The sequence below is a fragment of the Nothoprocta perdicaria genome, unplaced genomic scaffold (assembly GCF_003342845.1).
Source record: "Nothoprocta perdicaria isolate Ctin4 unplaced genomic scaffold, notPer1 scaffold_1, whole genome shotgun sequence".
Classification (NCBI taxonomy): domain Eukaryota; kingdom Metazoa; phylum Chordata; class Aves; order Tinamiformes; family Tinamidae; genus Nothoprocta; species Nothoprocta perdicaria.
In genome coordinates this window covers 9,580,165-9,592,664 of record NW_020454093.1, presented here as the reverse complement: position 1 = coordinate 9,592,664, position 12,500 = coordinate 9,580,165, and the positions used below count along the sequence as shown (strand labels likewise).

The 12,500-nt window shown below is 40.2% G+C and overlaps 1 protein-coding gene across 5 annotated transcripts in view; it reads right to left on the bottom strand.

The window, feature by feature from the left end:
• Positions 1-957: 957 nt before the first annotated feature.
• SLC38A9 (solute carrier family 38 member 9) overlaps positions 958-12,500 on the bottom strand; it is a 44,262-nt gene continuing 32,719 nt past the window's right edge. For all 5 annotated transcript variants that reach the window (XM_026037374.1, XM_026037383.1, XM_026037366.1 and 2 more), the window contains 4 exons: positions 11,180-11,293; positions 9,781-9,929; positions 3,565-3,654; positions 958-2,101 (listed from right to left, as the gene is read on the bottom strand). In XM_026037374.1, coding sequence (XP_025893159.1) covers positions 1,936-2,101; positions 3,565-3,654; positions 9,781-9,929; positions 11,180-11,293 — 519 coding nt within the window. In that variant the 3' untranslated portion in view covers positions 958-1,935. The remainder of the gene's footprint in view (positions 2,102-3,564; positions 3,655-9,780; positions 9,930-11,179; positions 11,294-12,500) is intronic.

Below are 12,500 nucleotides of genomic sequence, written 5' to 3'. Positions count from 1 at the left end.
TGAACTACTAGATCCTATGAAAAGCTAACTCCACTGAAATCAACAGGCATTTTACTATCAACTWACATAGCATGGACACTCATGGAATCAAATCCTGATGGAACGTAGGACAACAAATTGAAGCATTTGCAGACATCAGGTTTTCTGTCTAAATTAAGCACTGGACTTGTAAACAAGGAAGTGTATAAAAAACTACAGTTTAGCTTAATGTGAATCAAACCAATGATTCTTAAAATCCTGCAACTTTCGCCCTTTTAGTCTGGTGTTCAATTATTCTTACTGTATATCAAACAGCTGTTGAGGTTTAGCAACATTGCAGCTGTGGATTGATCCAAGTTTCTCAAAAGAAGGGCTTTTTTTTTTTTTTGGAAAAAAACACAGAGAGGATAGTTTTTGAAATATGCCATTGAGAACGCAGACACTGCATGCAGGGATGACTACCTAGACATCTAAGCAAGAGGCTTCACTCACATCTTCTGGGAAAGGCCAGTCCCAGCGCCATGGAGCTGATATGCTGGGCAGCGTCGATGGCTCCACACTGCAGGATACGCTCACTCTGAGGCAGAGAAGAAGGCAGACAGGGATGCCTTGGAGCACAAGGAAACCAAGCAGTGGAAGATAAAGAATACATAGGGAAAACGACAAGGATGGGGGCACATGTGTCCCTGTAACACAGAACAGATGCTGGGTGCATTCTCCAGTTCTGCTCTTAAAGGCACAAGACAAAAGAGAGAGTCTGAAACAATTATTCTGTGCTGCAGATACTCTTTCAGATGCATTTGCTCTTGTATTTTAGGCAAAAGAAAGAACATTTGAGGAAGCCGGCGCCTGCACAGTTTAAGGAGACTAATTCAAACAGGGCTACAAAACTCGTAGAAAATGTCCCACTATTGCCCAGAGAAAAACAGTAAATTACACTTCATCACTTACAAATAAAAAAAGTAAAAATTCTTACCCTGATATTTAATCTGCTTTCCCAGCTCAACTCTGACTTTACAAACATTGAATCACTTCCGCCTCACTCCTCTTTGGCTCGTTTTGGAGCTTAGTATTGCTTAGTCATCTTGCAATCACTTTACATTTGCTGATTTTTTTTTTGGACATAGAAAGCCTGTGAAGGGCACTGCACCCAACATTCCCCCCAAAGCACCCTCAGCTCCTGACAAGACCTCCCAGTCCAGTTGCTAGGCTGAAGTGAGGGCAAGCCTGGAGCTGCAGTTTGAATGGAGCTGCTAACTGGTTTCAATTTTTTGACACTTTTTTTGATTTTCGTTCATTGTAAGCTCACGAATAACTTTTGCACATGTTGGTTCTGAATAAAACACTCATACATCAGTTTATTGTTTCTCTTATTTGGAATTTCCTAGAGGAAACAYGTTGCCAAAAAATTAGAAGCATATTCAAAATGAAGAGTGCATTTTGACCCAAATGATTATAAATTAACTGAAAAAATACATATACAATCTCTTTTTTTTGTCATTTTCCAGAGAAAACAGGGAAATTGCAACAAAGAAGATTTCAAACAGTCACTGAATAACACTATGAAAGCAGGYTTGTTAATAAAGGTAAGAACCTTTCTTTAAAAACAAGAGGAGCTCTACAGCCCCAGGCTGAAAGCTGAGTGTTTYGAGATGTGGGCTGTAGGAAATTAAAATATTTGGTTTAATTAATCCTTGATGTACGTTCAATAAAAATAGTGGAACTACTCCACTCCAATTGGAACTATTTCCCTTCTCACAAAACCATGTTTACGGAGGAGCAAGCAGGTTTCCTCACAGATGCCTGGAAGCCGGGATGTGAAGCCATTCGGAGGCGCAGCCTTCTCAGCAGTTCACACTGAGGACTGCTCAGTTCTCCTGGGGGACAGTGTTGCTCAAGACTGTGGCCGAATGTCACAGGACCAYTGGTGGCAGCCGTGGGGAGAAGGGGGAGTTTTCACAATAGGAATTGTGCAATCAGATTAGCCAGTCCGAGGAGGATTATGAAGATGTGAACGATCAATGCTGGCCACGTCAGCTGCCCAGCACGATGCAGGGAGATCATRTAGATGAGGGATGGATACACAAACACGAAGGCCAGACCACATGTTGCTCCTGAGTATCTGGGGACGGAGGGGAAGAGAAGAGAGAGAGGAGAAGAAATAAAGAATACTTTGTGTTAACTCTTATTTTTTGTTGCCTTTTTCCCCTCCTTCAAATTATGAACAGTTTGACTGAAAAAAAAGCCTATTTGCAGGCACTGAACACTGATTCCTGCTCTGCGCTGTCCTCCACCCCCTTCACTGTCATTTAGCTCCCCTATCTCCCGAGCAGCCTCACTCTGCTCCTCCTCTGATGTTCCAGTCACATTCCCAGATGTTTCTGGAGACTGACTCCCCACCTCAGACTTTATGTTTTTACTTTCTTTTGGGAAATCTGTGCACAYATTGCGCAAAAAGACTGGACACTGCATCCTTTATCGTTAGGACTCTAACAAACCATTCTCCAGACTCAAATATATATGTGCAAATATATTTATATATATATCAACATCCCTCTCAACTGCTCTTGCTAGCACTCCCTTGCTTACCAAACCTCGAGAGGTTTCCACCTATGAAGTTCTCCTGCAGCCCAACGTGCACTGCCAGCTGGCAGCGCGTGTGCACTGCTAACACATCTGTGAGGTCAAAAGCCYGAACCGTCTCCCTCAGACGGTGCAAACATCACAGCAGGGAGTGACCCTACGCGCAGCACGACAGGCAAATATCCACGTTAGATTCTGTACAGCCAGTAGTGCATATTACTTATTTGCAATTAATAACCAGATGCTCTCTGTTAAGGAAATAAYAAAGTTTTCACTAAACAGCAACAGAAAGAAAAAATGGAGAAAAAGGTACTGAGCAAAAGTAAATTAGTTTGCTACACTACATGCTGTCCCTGTGGCTTATAATCGCAGATTTCTATACTTTTAAATACCTCCCTCTCCTGGTTGCTGTAGGTAAGATGCAAGCTTGCAATAAATGAAAACGATTACATATATAGTGATGTCAAATGTAGAAAATAGAACTGACTGGATAATTTCCTCCATGATTGGATACTGATTGGATAATAATTATCCTCCCGGATAATTATAGAAAACTCCTTTGGTGTTAATTAATATGGGTAAATTTAAGGTAACTTTTAGAATRCAATTTTGATTTCAGCTTTCCCTTTTGAATTACTTGCTTGCTTGGATTTTCATCATGAACTTTCAAATCAATCTCAAATGGCCTTAAAAGAAAAAAAACTGAAAGAAACTACAAGGTAACCGGACAACTTTTATGCTGACACCATATTCGTTAGCCTGGATAATTACAAGGTCCTCACATAAGGCTTCAATGAAGCTCAAGGAATCATCTCAATCAGCTCAGATACAAAGTGACAGTTAAAGAGCTGTTTATCAGAGCTTTAGAAGAACAGAGCATTTTTATTTTAAATCATTATTTGCAACTTATAGAYGTCTAAGCCCCACAAAATATTAAGATACAATTACCCACTCTCTTATAGTCTCTTTTCAACATGAAGAGGTAAAGATGAAAGAACTTACCTTATGATACCTCCTATATTTGGATAAAACCTTGCCATTGCTACTCCAGCTCCTACAATCGCTATGTTCAGGACCAGCACATGGAAAACGCTACGGGAGATTAGGAAAAAAGCGTTAAAATCTCTGCTCTATTATTACAAAATAAGACCATTATCCTTCATTTACATTAATATTTAACTGGTACATGGGTGGCGTTGCTATTTAAATGACTTGTTCTATTTGGGCTAATTAATTTCATAGCAAACATAACATCTACTGAATAGTCCGGGTGCCAAACTCTAAACATCTACTGTTTGGACTCAAAATATTCTTAAGGAGCAAGTATGTGTAATTTGGCAATTCTTCTGAAAACATCATACGTGGTACTCAGCACTCAAGTGTTTCAGATGGATATTCAAATACCAAAGAAACAATGCTGTGTAACCCAAGAGAGAAATAGCTTGTTCCAGGGAACGATCCAAGTTGGTCAAAGTGAACTAATGGAAACCAGAAGAGCGGACACATCACTGAGTGGAAAATATGACAGAATAATAAAAGGTTAATATTTGGCCCTTAATGTATTTTGATAAGCAAAATGCTTTGGATGGTGGACCTAATTTGATGCATGACCTACATACTATTTATACTAGATCTTTTGTTAATTTTGTTTTTATAAATAACTTCCTTCCACTTTCCCGTTTGCATCAAGAAAAAAAATGAGGGCTTTTGTTCTCCACAAGTAGCTTTTAATGTGCAAAGCAAATACAGTGCAGTGATTATACACAGAGCTCACACTCAGGAGAATATCACTTTTCTTTAGAGAACATAAAATGATTTATCCTAACATAAGGTAAGGTCACGAAACGCAACAGAAAACACATTTTTTTGGCCATTCAACTATTTCTGTAAAAGAAAAAAAGAATTCATTCAAAACGTACATACACTTACAAGTTCTGTTCATTTTAAGAAAACAAATCATCCAGGAGAGCAAACAGATATCCAGAAGTATCTGTGCTATGTAGAATGTCACATCTGAAGTACCAAGAGCGACCACCTCCTTTAGCAGAGAGCCCGAGTGCCCGTTTGGAATATAGGAAGGATGGTGAGATGTAACGGAGACTCATGCAAAGTTTAGGGGAATGGAGGTAATTCAAACAAAGAAAAAAATTTAGGATACAGACTACTTCTAATGTCTGTTCCTAAAAGTAGATTAAAAAAAGACAGATAAAACAACATTCTTAATTTGGCACAATGTTTTGGCTGTGATTCAGGAAGAGGAGGGCTCCAGAGACTGAAGATAGCAGGGGTATACAGCAACTGAAATTCCACCAACGCATCATTAGATATCATAAACCAAGTAAAATTCCAAGACGTGTTAGGGAAAAATGCACCAAATTCTTAATGTTTCTCTCATAATGCATTTAAAAAAAAAAGAATTGTTTCACAAAAATTTAACAGTTTGCAATTAAAATTTACTTCCTCTCTCCTGACTCATAGAGCAGATTGCAAATCTTCCTATCAGACAGGAGAGTTGAAGCCAGAAGATTCTCATCACAGGAAAGGATGGCACTACTTTCATTCTTTTTTGTCTGAGTCTGTTTTCTAGCAAGAATTATGAAAAAAAAAAAAAAAAAAAGAGTACAGACTTAGCAATTCAGAAGTGTTTTGCAAATTTGGATCAGTTCAGAAAATCTTAGAACAAAAACTGAGAAGTATTAAGTATTTCATTCTGATGGGCTTTAAAGCAGAGAAATGGATTTTTGAATTCAAAGTTGTTTAAAAAAAACAAACACCAATTATAGTTTCTTAAAAGCAACTGTCCAWGAGCAAGTGTGCGTGTGTGTGATGGAGAAGGATGTCTTTTTAAATCTCTTGATTTGGGAACAATTAGGGCAGGGAGAGGTGTTTAGGCTCAATTGAAAGCAAGTGTCTTTAAATGCTGGAGTCCCTGAAACACTCCATTATTTGCACTGTACCACTCAGCAGCTTTAATTGTTACAACTAAGGAGCACCCTCAAGAACAAGACCAAAATCAAAAAGGCTCAAAAGGACTTAAATCCATGTGTTTCAGGGTAAAGAGTTAGGCTCCATTCCTCCCCTGGAATCCCCCTGCATCATCTTCTATCACTTTCAGAGTGGTCCAAGCAGGAACCACATTGAACAAGACAGTCTGAAAGGCTGCCTATGCATTTAACCTGCAGCCTCATTGTTTTTCCCATGTAGCTGTTCAGGGTTCATCTCCCCTTCGAGACAGGAGGAAGAGGCTGGGCTGCCTGCCAGAGCCGCCAGCTCGTGGCACAAGGAGTGTGTAAGTTGATAAAACAAAAAAAACAAACCAACCAACCCAGCAAAAAAATCAAGCAAAACAAATGAAAAAAATATAAAAACAACAACAAAACCCACATCTACAACAATCTGAATGTGGCACACTGGGCTCAGATTTCTACTCTGTCTCCAGTTTCAATGTTCTAAGTTGGAAAGATGCATTTTTTTTTCCTTAAATGGAGTCATTGCTCCACTGCAAGGCTTGACAGCAGTAGCGGAGCAAGTCACTGCCCTCCCCTACATCATCTCCCATGTTTCAGTGYTGCCTTTATTGCAAGGTCACCCTTTCAGAGCGATGGGAGTGCAAAGACAAGCCTGCAAAGCTAAAAGGCCATGGCAGGGATTGCTCTACCAAGTAATCTCTTAAGGAAGTAGTAACTACAGGTAAGACAATAAGTGATAGTGACCACATGCATTAACTAACCTCAGTGTCCTCATAGAACAATCATGTTGAAACGTGGGAAACCAAACTGAGGGGAGGGCGTAAGATGAGGAGAAGAAACTGATTTAAACCTCCTTCAATTTGGAAGCAAGGCCATTAAAAATGCTAGACACCTTGGAGTCACAGGGTGAACACACACAATGCAACAACAAAGGAAACAGGAAAGCAAGGAAAAGAACAAATCAGGACAACTTACGTGACAATTTTGGAAAGCTGGCCAAGTCAAAACCACATTTTCTTCCTGGAAATCTCACCGCAGTGACACGAGTCAAAGGCTTTTGTAAAGCGCAGCAGGTAAGATGAGAGGTGAACCGGCAGGCGACAAGCGAGGGGGCAGCCCGCGCAGCACCGCAGAAGCGCCCGCGCTGCCTGCGGCACCGCAGGGAACGCGTGTCCGGGCAGCCAGCAGCGCTGTCACCGAGCGCACGAGAAAGCCAGGGGATCTCTCCTCGTCAATTTATTTAACCCTTCAGAAGGAGGTTATTTTTAACTGATCGGTACGCTGTATTTTATGCACAGCATGTAATTCATCAAGGGAATTCCCCCACTCAAATATCACAGCAGCCAAGAGCCAACAACAACAATACATTAGGTTTCTGTACACCCAGGAAGACCCACAAACATTTAAGAGAAGAGACAAACCACAGTATCAAATGCCTCTGGCCTCAAGTCATCCATTAGATGATGCCATTGCAAACATCTTTTAGAAAGCAAGCTATTTCCCCAAATAGGACATTTTGGGCATCTTTTACACGATCCGAGACATAATAAGAAAATAATCACTGCAATTCTGCTCCAGAATGTCACCTTACAAAATGAGAGAAGCCATTGGGTAAGTTAGTAAAAAGGAAGCATCTTTTATCTCAAGTCTTTCGTAGGAAGYACAGAAAAGCAGATTTTGTGACAATGTGGGTGGATTTTGTTCTCAGAAAAGAAAGTTCATTCTGTGTCAAGAGATGGAATTTAGACACATTGGTCTCTTTAAAAACATACTTGTCTCCAGAGGATGTATGAGGCTACTGATTTCCCCTCTGCTTCAGACAAGCTGTAGCTGCCCAGGTGATGCCAATGTTAAATGTCACAGTTTTGGTTCTACATGAAGAAAAAAATGTGCATCTTCTGCCTAAGCTTTGCTGTTTGGAAAGAAGAAGCTTTTTGCTCACACGAAAATACAGAGAGCTTACACCGCAGCTAAGCAGAGTAAAGCTTAGCTGCAGTGGAAAAAAAAAAGGCAAAAAATAACTTCATCATATTCAAGAACAGAGCAAAAGTAAAGAAATTGCAGTTAAAACAGAGAACTCAAACTGATCTGAGCCATAAAGTCACTGAAGTCACTGCTAGGAAATAAAATATTATCTGGCAGCCCTGTAACACGTGTGTGATAAGGCTGTTCAGTCAACAGCCTGCTCTAATATGCATCACTCCAGAGCCGAGCTGATCCCAACACACCATCCCTTGGCTCTAGCCCCAGCAGCAGCAGGTGCTCCCATCTTCAAACCCCTGCTCATGGGAAAGAAGCTTGGATTTTAACAGGAGGGAGCACCCAGCTCATATGAAACCTGCAGCGTGTCTATGTGGAGCAACCCAGGGCTTAAAAACAACGATAGGAAAATTGATCCTGGGGTTTAGGGACAAAATAGTTGGGATGGGGTGGGCAGGAAGAATGGCTATAGAAAGAAAAGGTGAATTTACAACATTCTTGCAGCCGCAAAGGAAATTTAATGYAAGGAGGATGCAATTGTTGAAATACATATTATTTAGTATGTTGAGTCATGGTAGGTTTAAACATGGCTAAACTGCCAATTAAAAGGGATCCTCAAATGTACAACCAAGATGAAATCAATGCACTGGCAGTGTGCTATACACACCAAGGGGTGGATGCACCATCAACAACAATCCTGTACCCTACCTCCGACAGCCTGAGAGTGAAAATAAAAGACAAAAAAATCACGTAAACATTCAGAATCAGTCATAAGAACACAGATTTTAAAGCATTTTCATTTTTAAATTCCTTATAGAGCTTCATGTTTCGCTCTGTTCTCTTCTCCTGCTTCATCGTTTTTGTTCCTTAATTATGCACAAATTTTCGCTTTCCTCTATGCACACACAGCCAGCCAACATGTATTACTGTATCATCATGCCTACGAGAATTTAACTTCAAATACTGCCCTGTAAGGAGTCTTTAAAACAAACACACAACAAAAAAAGAAGAGTGAAGTAACCCCATAAGGGAGTGCTGGAGACAAGAACCAAGGATCATCATGACAGTGAAACCATGAGAGTTTAGAGCAGTAAATTTGAGATAACCAGGGCAGGCACTGGTGGGAAACTACAGATTTTAGAACAGAGAACAAGGGAAATGAAAACCATTTTGGTCAGTGAGTAACTGGAGGGAGGAGATGGGAAGAGGCACATCCATGGAATATAAAGAACATGACTATTTTTCAGTGTCTGTGTTTAGCACTTAAATCAATGGCCTTGTTTCCAAAGGTAACTCACAGCAGTTGCTAACTACCTCCTTAATGTTGGATTGCTTACAATTTAGCATCAAAAAAAGCAGGCACTTATTTTGGTGCCTAATTTTAGACATTCAATTTCTAGACCTTTGTATACATATTTTAGGATCCAGAAGAAACGTGAAATTTATAACAGCCTCCTCCCAGACCTGTATGCTACCACTGCTGATGCCACAGAGGAAATACACGTTTCTTCTTGAGCTATTGTTTGCCTTCCCTCCATCAACAGTAACTCATAATATAAAATAAGAAACTCACTTTGAAATAAATGCCAACTTTATAGCTGTGACGAAGTCAGACAATACTCCAAATATGTAACAGCCCAGGTTTTATTTAAAAAACGTAGATGTGGATCAGCTCTTCCCTGGAGTTCACACAGCGTTCAAACACAAGGGTGGGGCCCCCCTCTAAAATTAGCCTGTGAAAAGCTATTTTTATAAGCAGGACACCAACCTAGATAACACAGCTAACAACTCACGCAGCCATTAGGTCTGCTTAAAACCAGAAGGATGACTAAAAAGTAATGCACAGCCAAAAACACACTGAATCCTAAAGCTTCATCTGCAGAGTGCACACGTGCATGCCCTTCTAAAGGCTACCTGAAGAAGYGATCTTGAACTGAACAAAGATTTTTCTCTGTACTCCTGCCATATATAATGCATAACACAGAGGAACTATGTTGACAAAATGCTATGGTTATTGAAAAAAACATTCAGCTAAAGCAAAAGAATCCCCCATTCTGCTCCACAAAGCTGCAGCAGTGCTAACCTGCAGGGGAGAGCTCATTTTCCCCACCTATTCATTCCTTGACTCTACAAACATTGTGAAACTAGCTTTTGAAAAGCACCTAATGCTGCAAAAGAAACCCCTGAGAGCTTGGCCAAATTTTTGACAACAAACAGGAGGCCAGTTAAGAAGGTGTGCCAAACTTCTGCCAAAGGGCAGGCTTCTTACCTTGGGTAAACATTTCCAAAAACTTGTCCCAAGAGCTGCACTCGTGCCAGATAGCCCAACAGTGGGTACACAGTCATCATCTGGAACAGCAGGAATATTCTTGCAACAAATGACATGATGTCATCGCTGGGAAAATTATCTAGAAAATTCTGAACACAGGAATAATGTTACATTTATCAATCACGACTTTACAGCAAGTATTGGCTGAGGCTTTATAGCTCAGTGCAAGAAAGAATAAAACTAAATGATTAAAATTCCCAAATCAACTTTGCAAAATGTGATGTTCTCCATTTCAACTTTGCAATCTTTATATCACTAAAAAGCAGCTAACTCTTGAATATTAACAAAAAGGTATCTTTTTTTTTTTCCAGCACTGAAGATGAAATTACGTTCTTCTTTTGAACATGCTTAAATAATTGGGGCAGTGCAATGACTCAGGCAAATTTATACACTCCTATTATCCAGCAGACCATCTCCGACATTAAAATAAGTTAATTAGTAAAACTGGATCATATAAAAGTGGGGAATGGATAATACAGGTGGAAACCCTTGGAAAACTGTATATATAAAACTTAGATATCATGGAAATATATACACAGCTCCATAACTACTTAGTATAATTACAGACAATAAAGTTAAAGGCTTGTCATTTAACTGTGGATTTCACCTCATGAGATTATTTCAATTGGCTCATAAAATCATTTCATGGTTAAACAACAATATCAGTTCTTACCTATCTGACCTAAGTCAGAGGAAGCCTTTAAATGCTGCTTTCTGACTTAAAACACTCTGCAAGAGACGTGAACACCCGGCATAAAATRAATCACACTCTGATAACTTCTGGCCTTGAAATAGTTCAGGGCATGGGAACGAGCCCTGCCGGTAGATGCTGGAGGCCTTAGCAACAGCGTTACGTGCGAGGTGCCAGTATCTAAAGAACTTCTTTGGCAAGGCCCAACACATCATTAGCCTCCACACCATTCTCATGAGGGCCGTGATCTAAAAGAGCCATAACTGACTCTGTGTTTCTATTTTTGAGCACCTTCAACCAGCTCCAGTGATGACTGGGACTTRTCACTGCACACAAAATTCAAATATACCATAATACCTAATACTCTTCAGGATTAAAGTAACTAGAGGAATTCAAGCTTGCACTCTTCATTTATTCTTTTCATTCCTTTCTTGATCACTTTCACRTTTGCTTTTGGAGAACTCCAAGCAAGCTCACATGAACACCAATTTGACATCCCTTGCACTACTCCCTTACCTGTGGTAGTGTCCACAGGCACTAGGCACTCAAGTACATTCAAGAACAGACATGTAACAGGAGCAATTTTAAAAAATACATATTTATTAAAAAGTCAAGGATAAATTTACACAGTGAAATGAAACACCTTACCTGTTCTATACATTCTTTGGATAATGGTGGGGAAGGAAAAGATGCAAAAATTATCACGCCAACATACAGGTATGTTAATCCCACCAGGAAATAAGCAATGGAGAGGTCTCTCACCTGAGGAGAAATAAAAACTTATTTTGACCAGTACTTAGAAGAGACAAAATGAAACCGTCACGACAACTCTTCTACTGAGTTAAACAGAAGGTTTACTTGAGTAGAGACTTCAAATTAGGTCCTGGATCAAGTCACAGAGCTGTTAGAAGATACTTCAAAGTGGAGCCARGTGTATCAGTTTAGGGTCCTAAATACTTCAACTGTAATAACCTGTATCTCTAATACAGATACCTAAGTGTGGGCTTAAAGTACAGGTTTAAAAGGAACAAGCTCTATTAGCTCAGGCACAAGCACCAAATGGGACCATAGGGCTTCCAGAACAGGATTTTATAGAATCCAGCCAGCTCAAAAGGTTGGGCAAATCTTCCTTACTTTTGTGCAAGAAAGTGGCTTCCTATGTGTTTATTCACACTATCACCTTGATAAAAGCAGTATATCTTGTACCTTTGTGGTCTCCCAAGGGCAGGTGGCCCCCAGGGAAAGTATAAAGATGCAAGGTTACATGTTGCAAAGAAAGTGCAGGAGGAGGAAGCCAAGTTTTAATAACGGACCTGGGACCTCCTGTGCATTTGCCCCTGCATTTGTAGTAGGAGAGTGATGCCCTTTACCAAACCACAGGTTTTGCTGATCAGACAACTGCCTGCTGCTAACGCGCTGTGCCGGGACAGTGCTCATGTGCTCCAGCAGCTCTCTCCTGCCAGCTACAACCTCCTGCTGCTGCACAGTTCGACACCTCGGCTGTGCTTCTTTACTCTTCTGAACAATTAGATTTTTGTAAGCATTTATGAATAATTCTCATTCACTGCAAATATTAGAGACTAACCAGGGTAAAGTCTTTTAGCAAAGACATGCACTCCCATCTTTTGAAGAGAAAACGTGGACAATTTTTCAAAACGTACCCAACTTCTCTAGAAGAACATCACCTGACCTAACCTGTTTTCACTTGCTTTAAATAGAGAGCTGTTATATTCYTTCTGTATGAAGATTAACTGTTATATTCCTTTTGTACGAAGATTGCAGTTTCTTATGTAAGACACACAGTAACTCACAGTTGTCTCTGGACATTCTCTGTGCKTAAGCACTAGAATCAAGGCTCAGATCACCTTTACTGTGGCAATTTCTTGCTGTTACCAGGGAAAGGAAATTCATGCCACTGCCTTTGGATTAGACTTGAGGAAGGGAAGCCAACTGGTATTCTATTACCTCT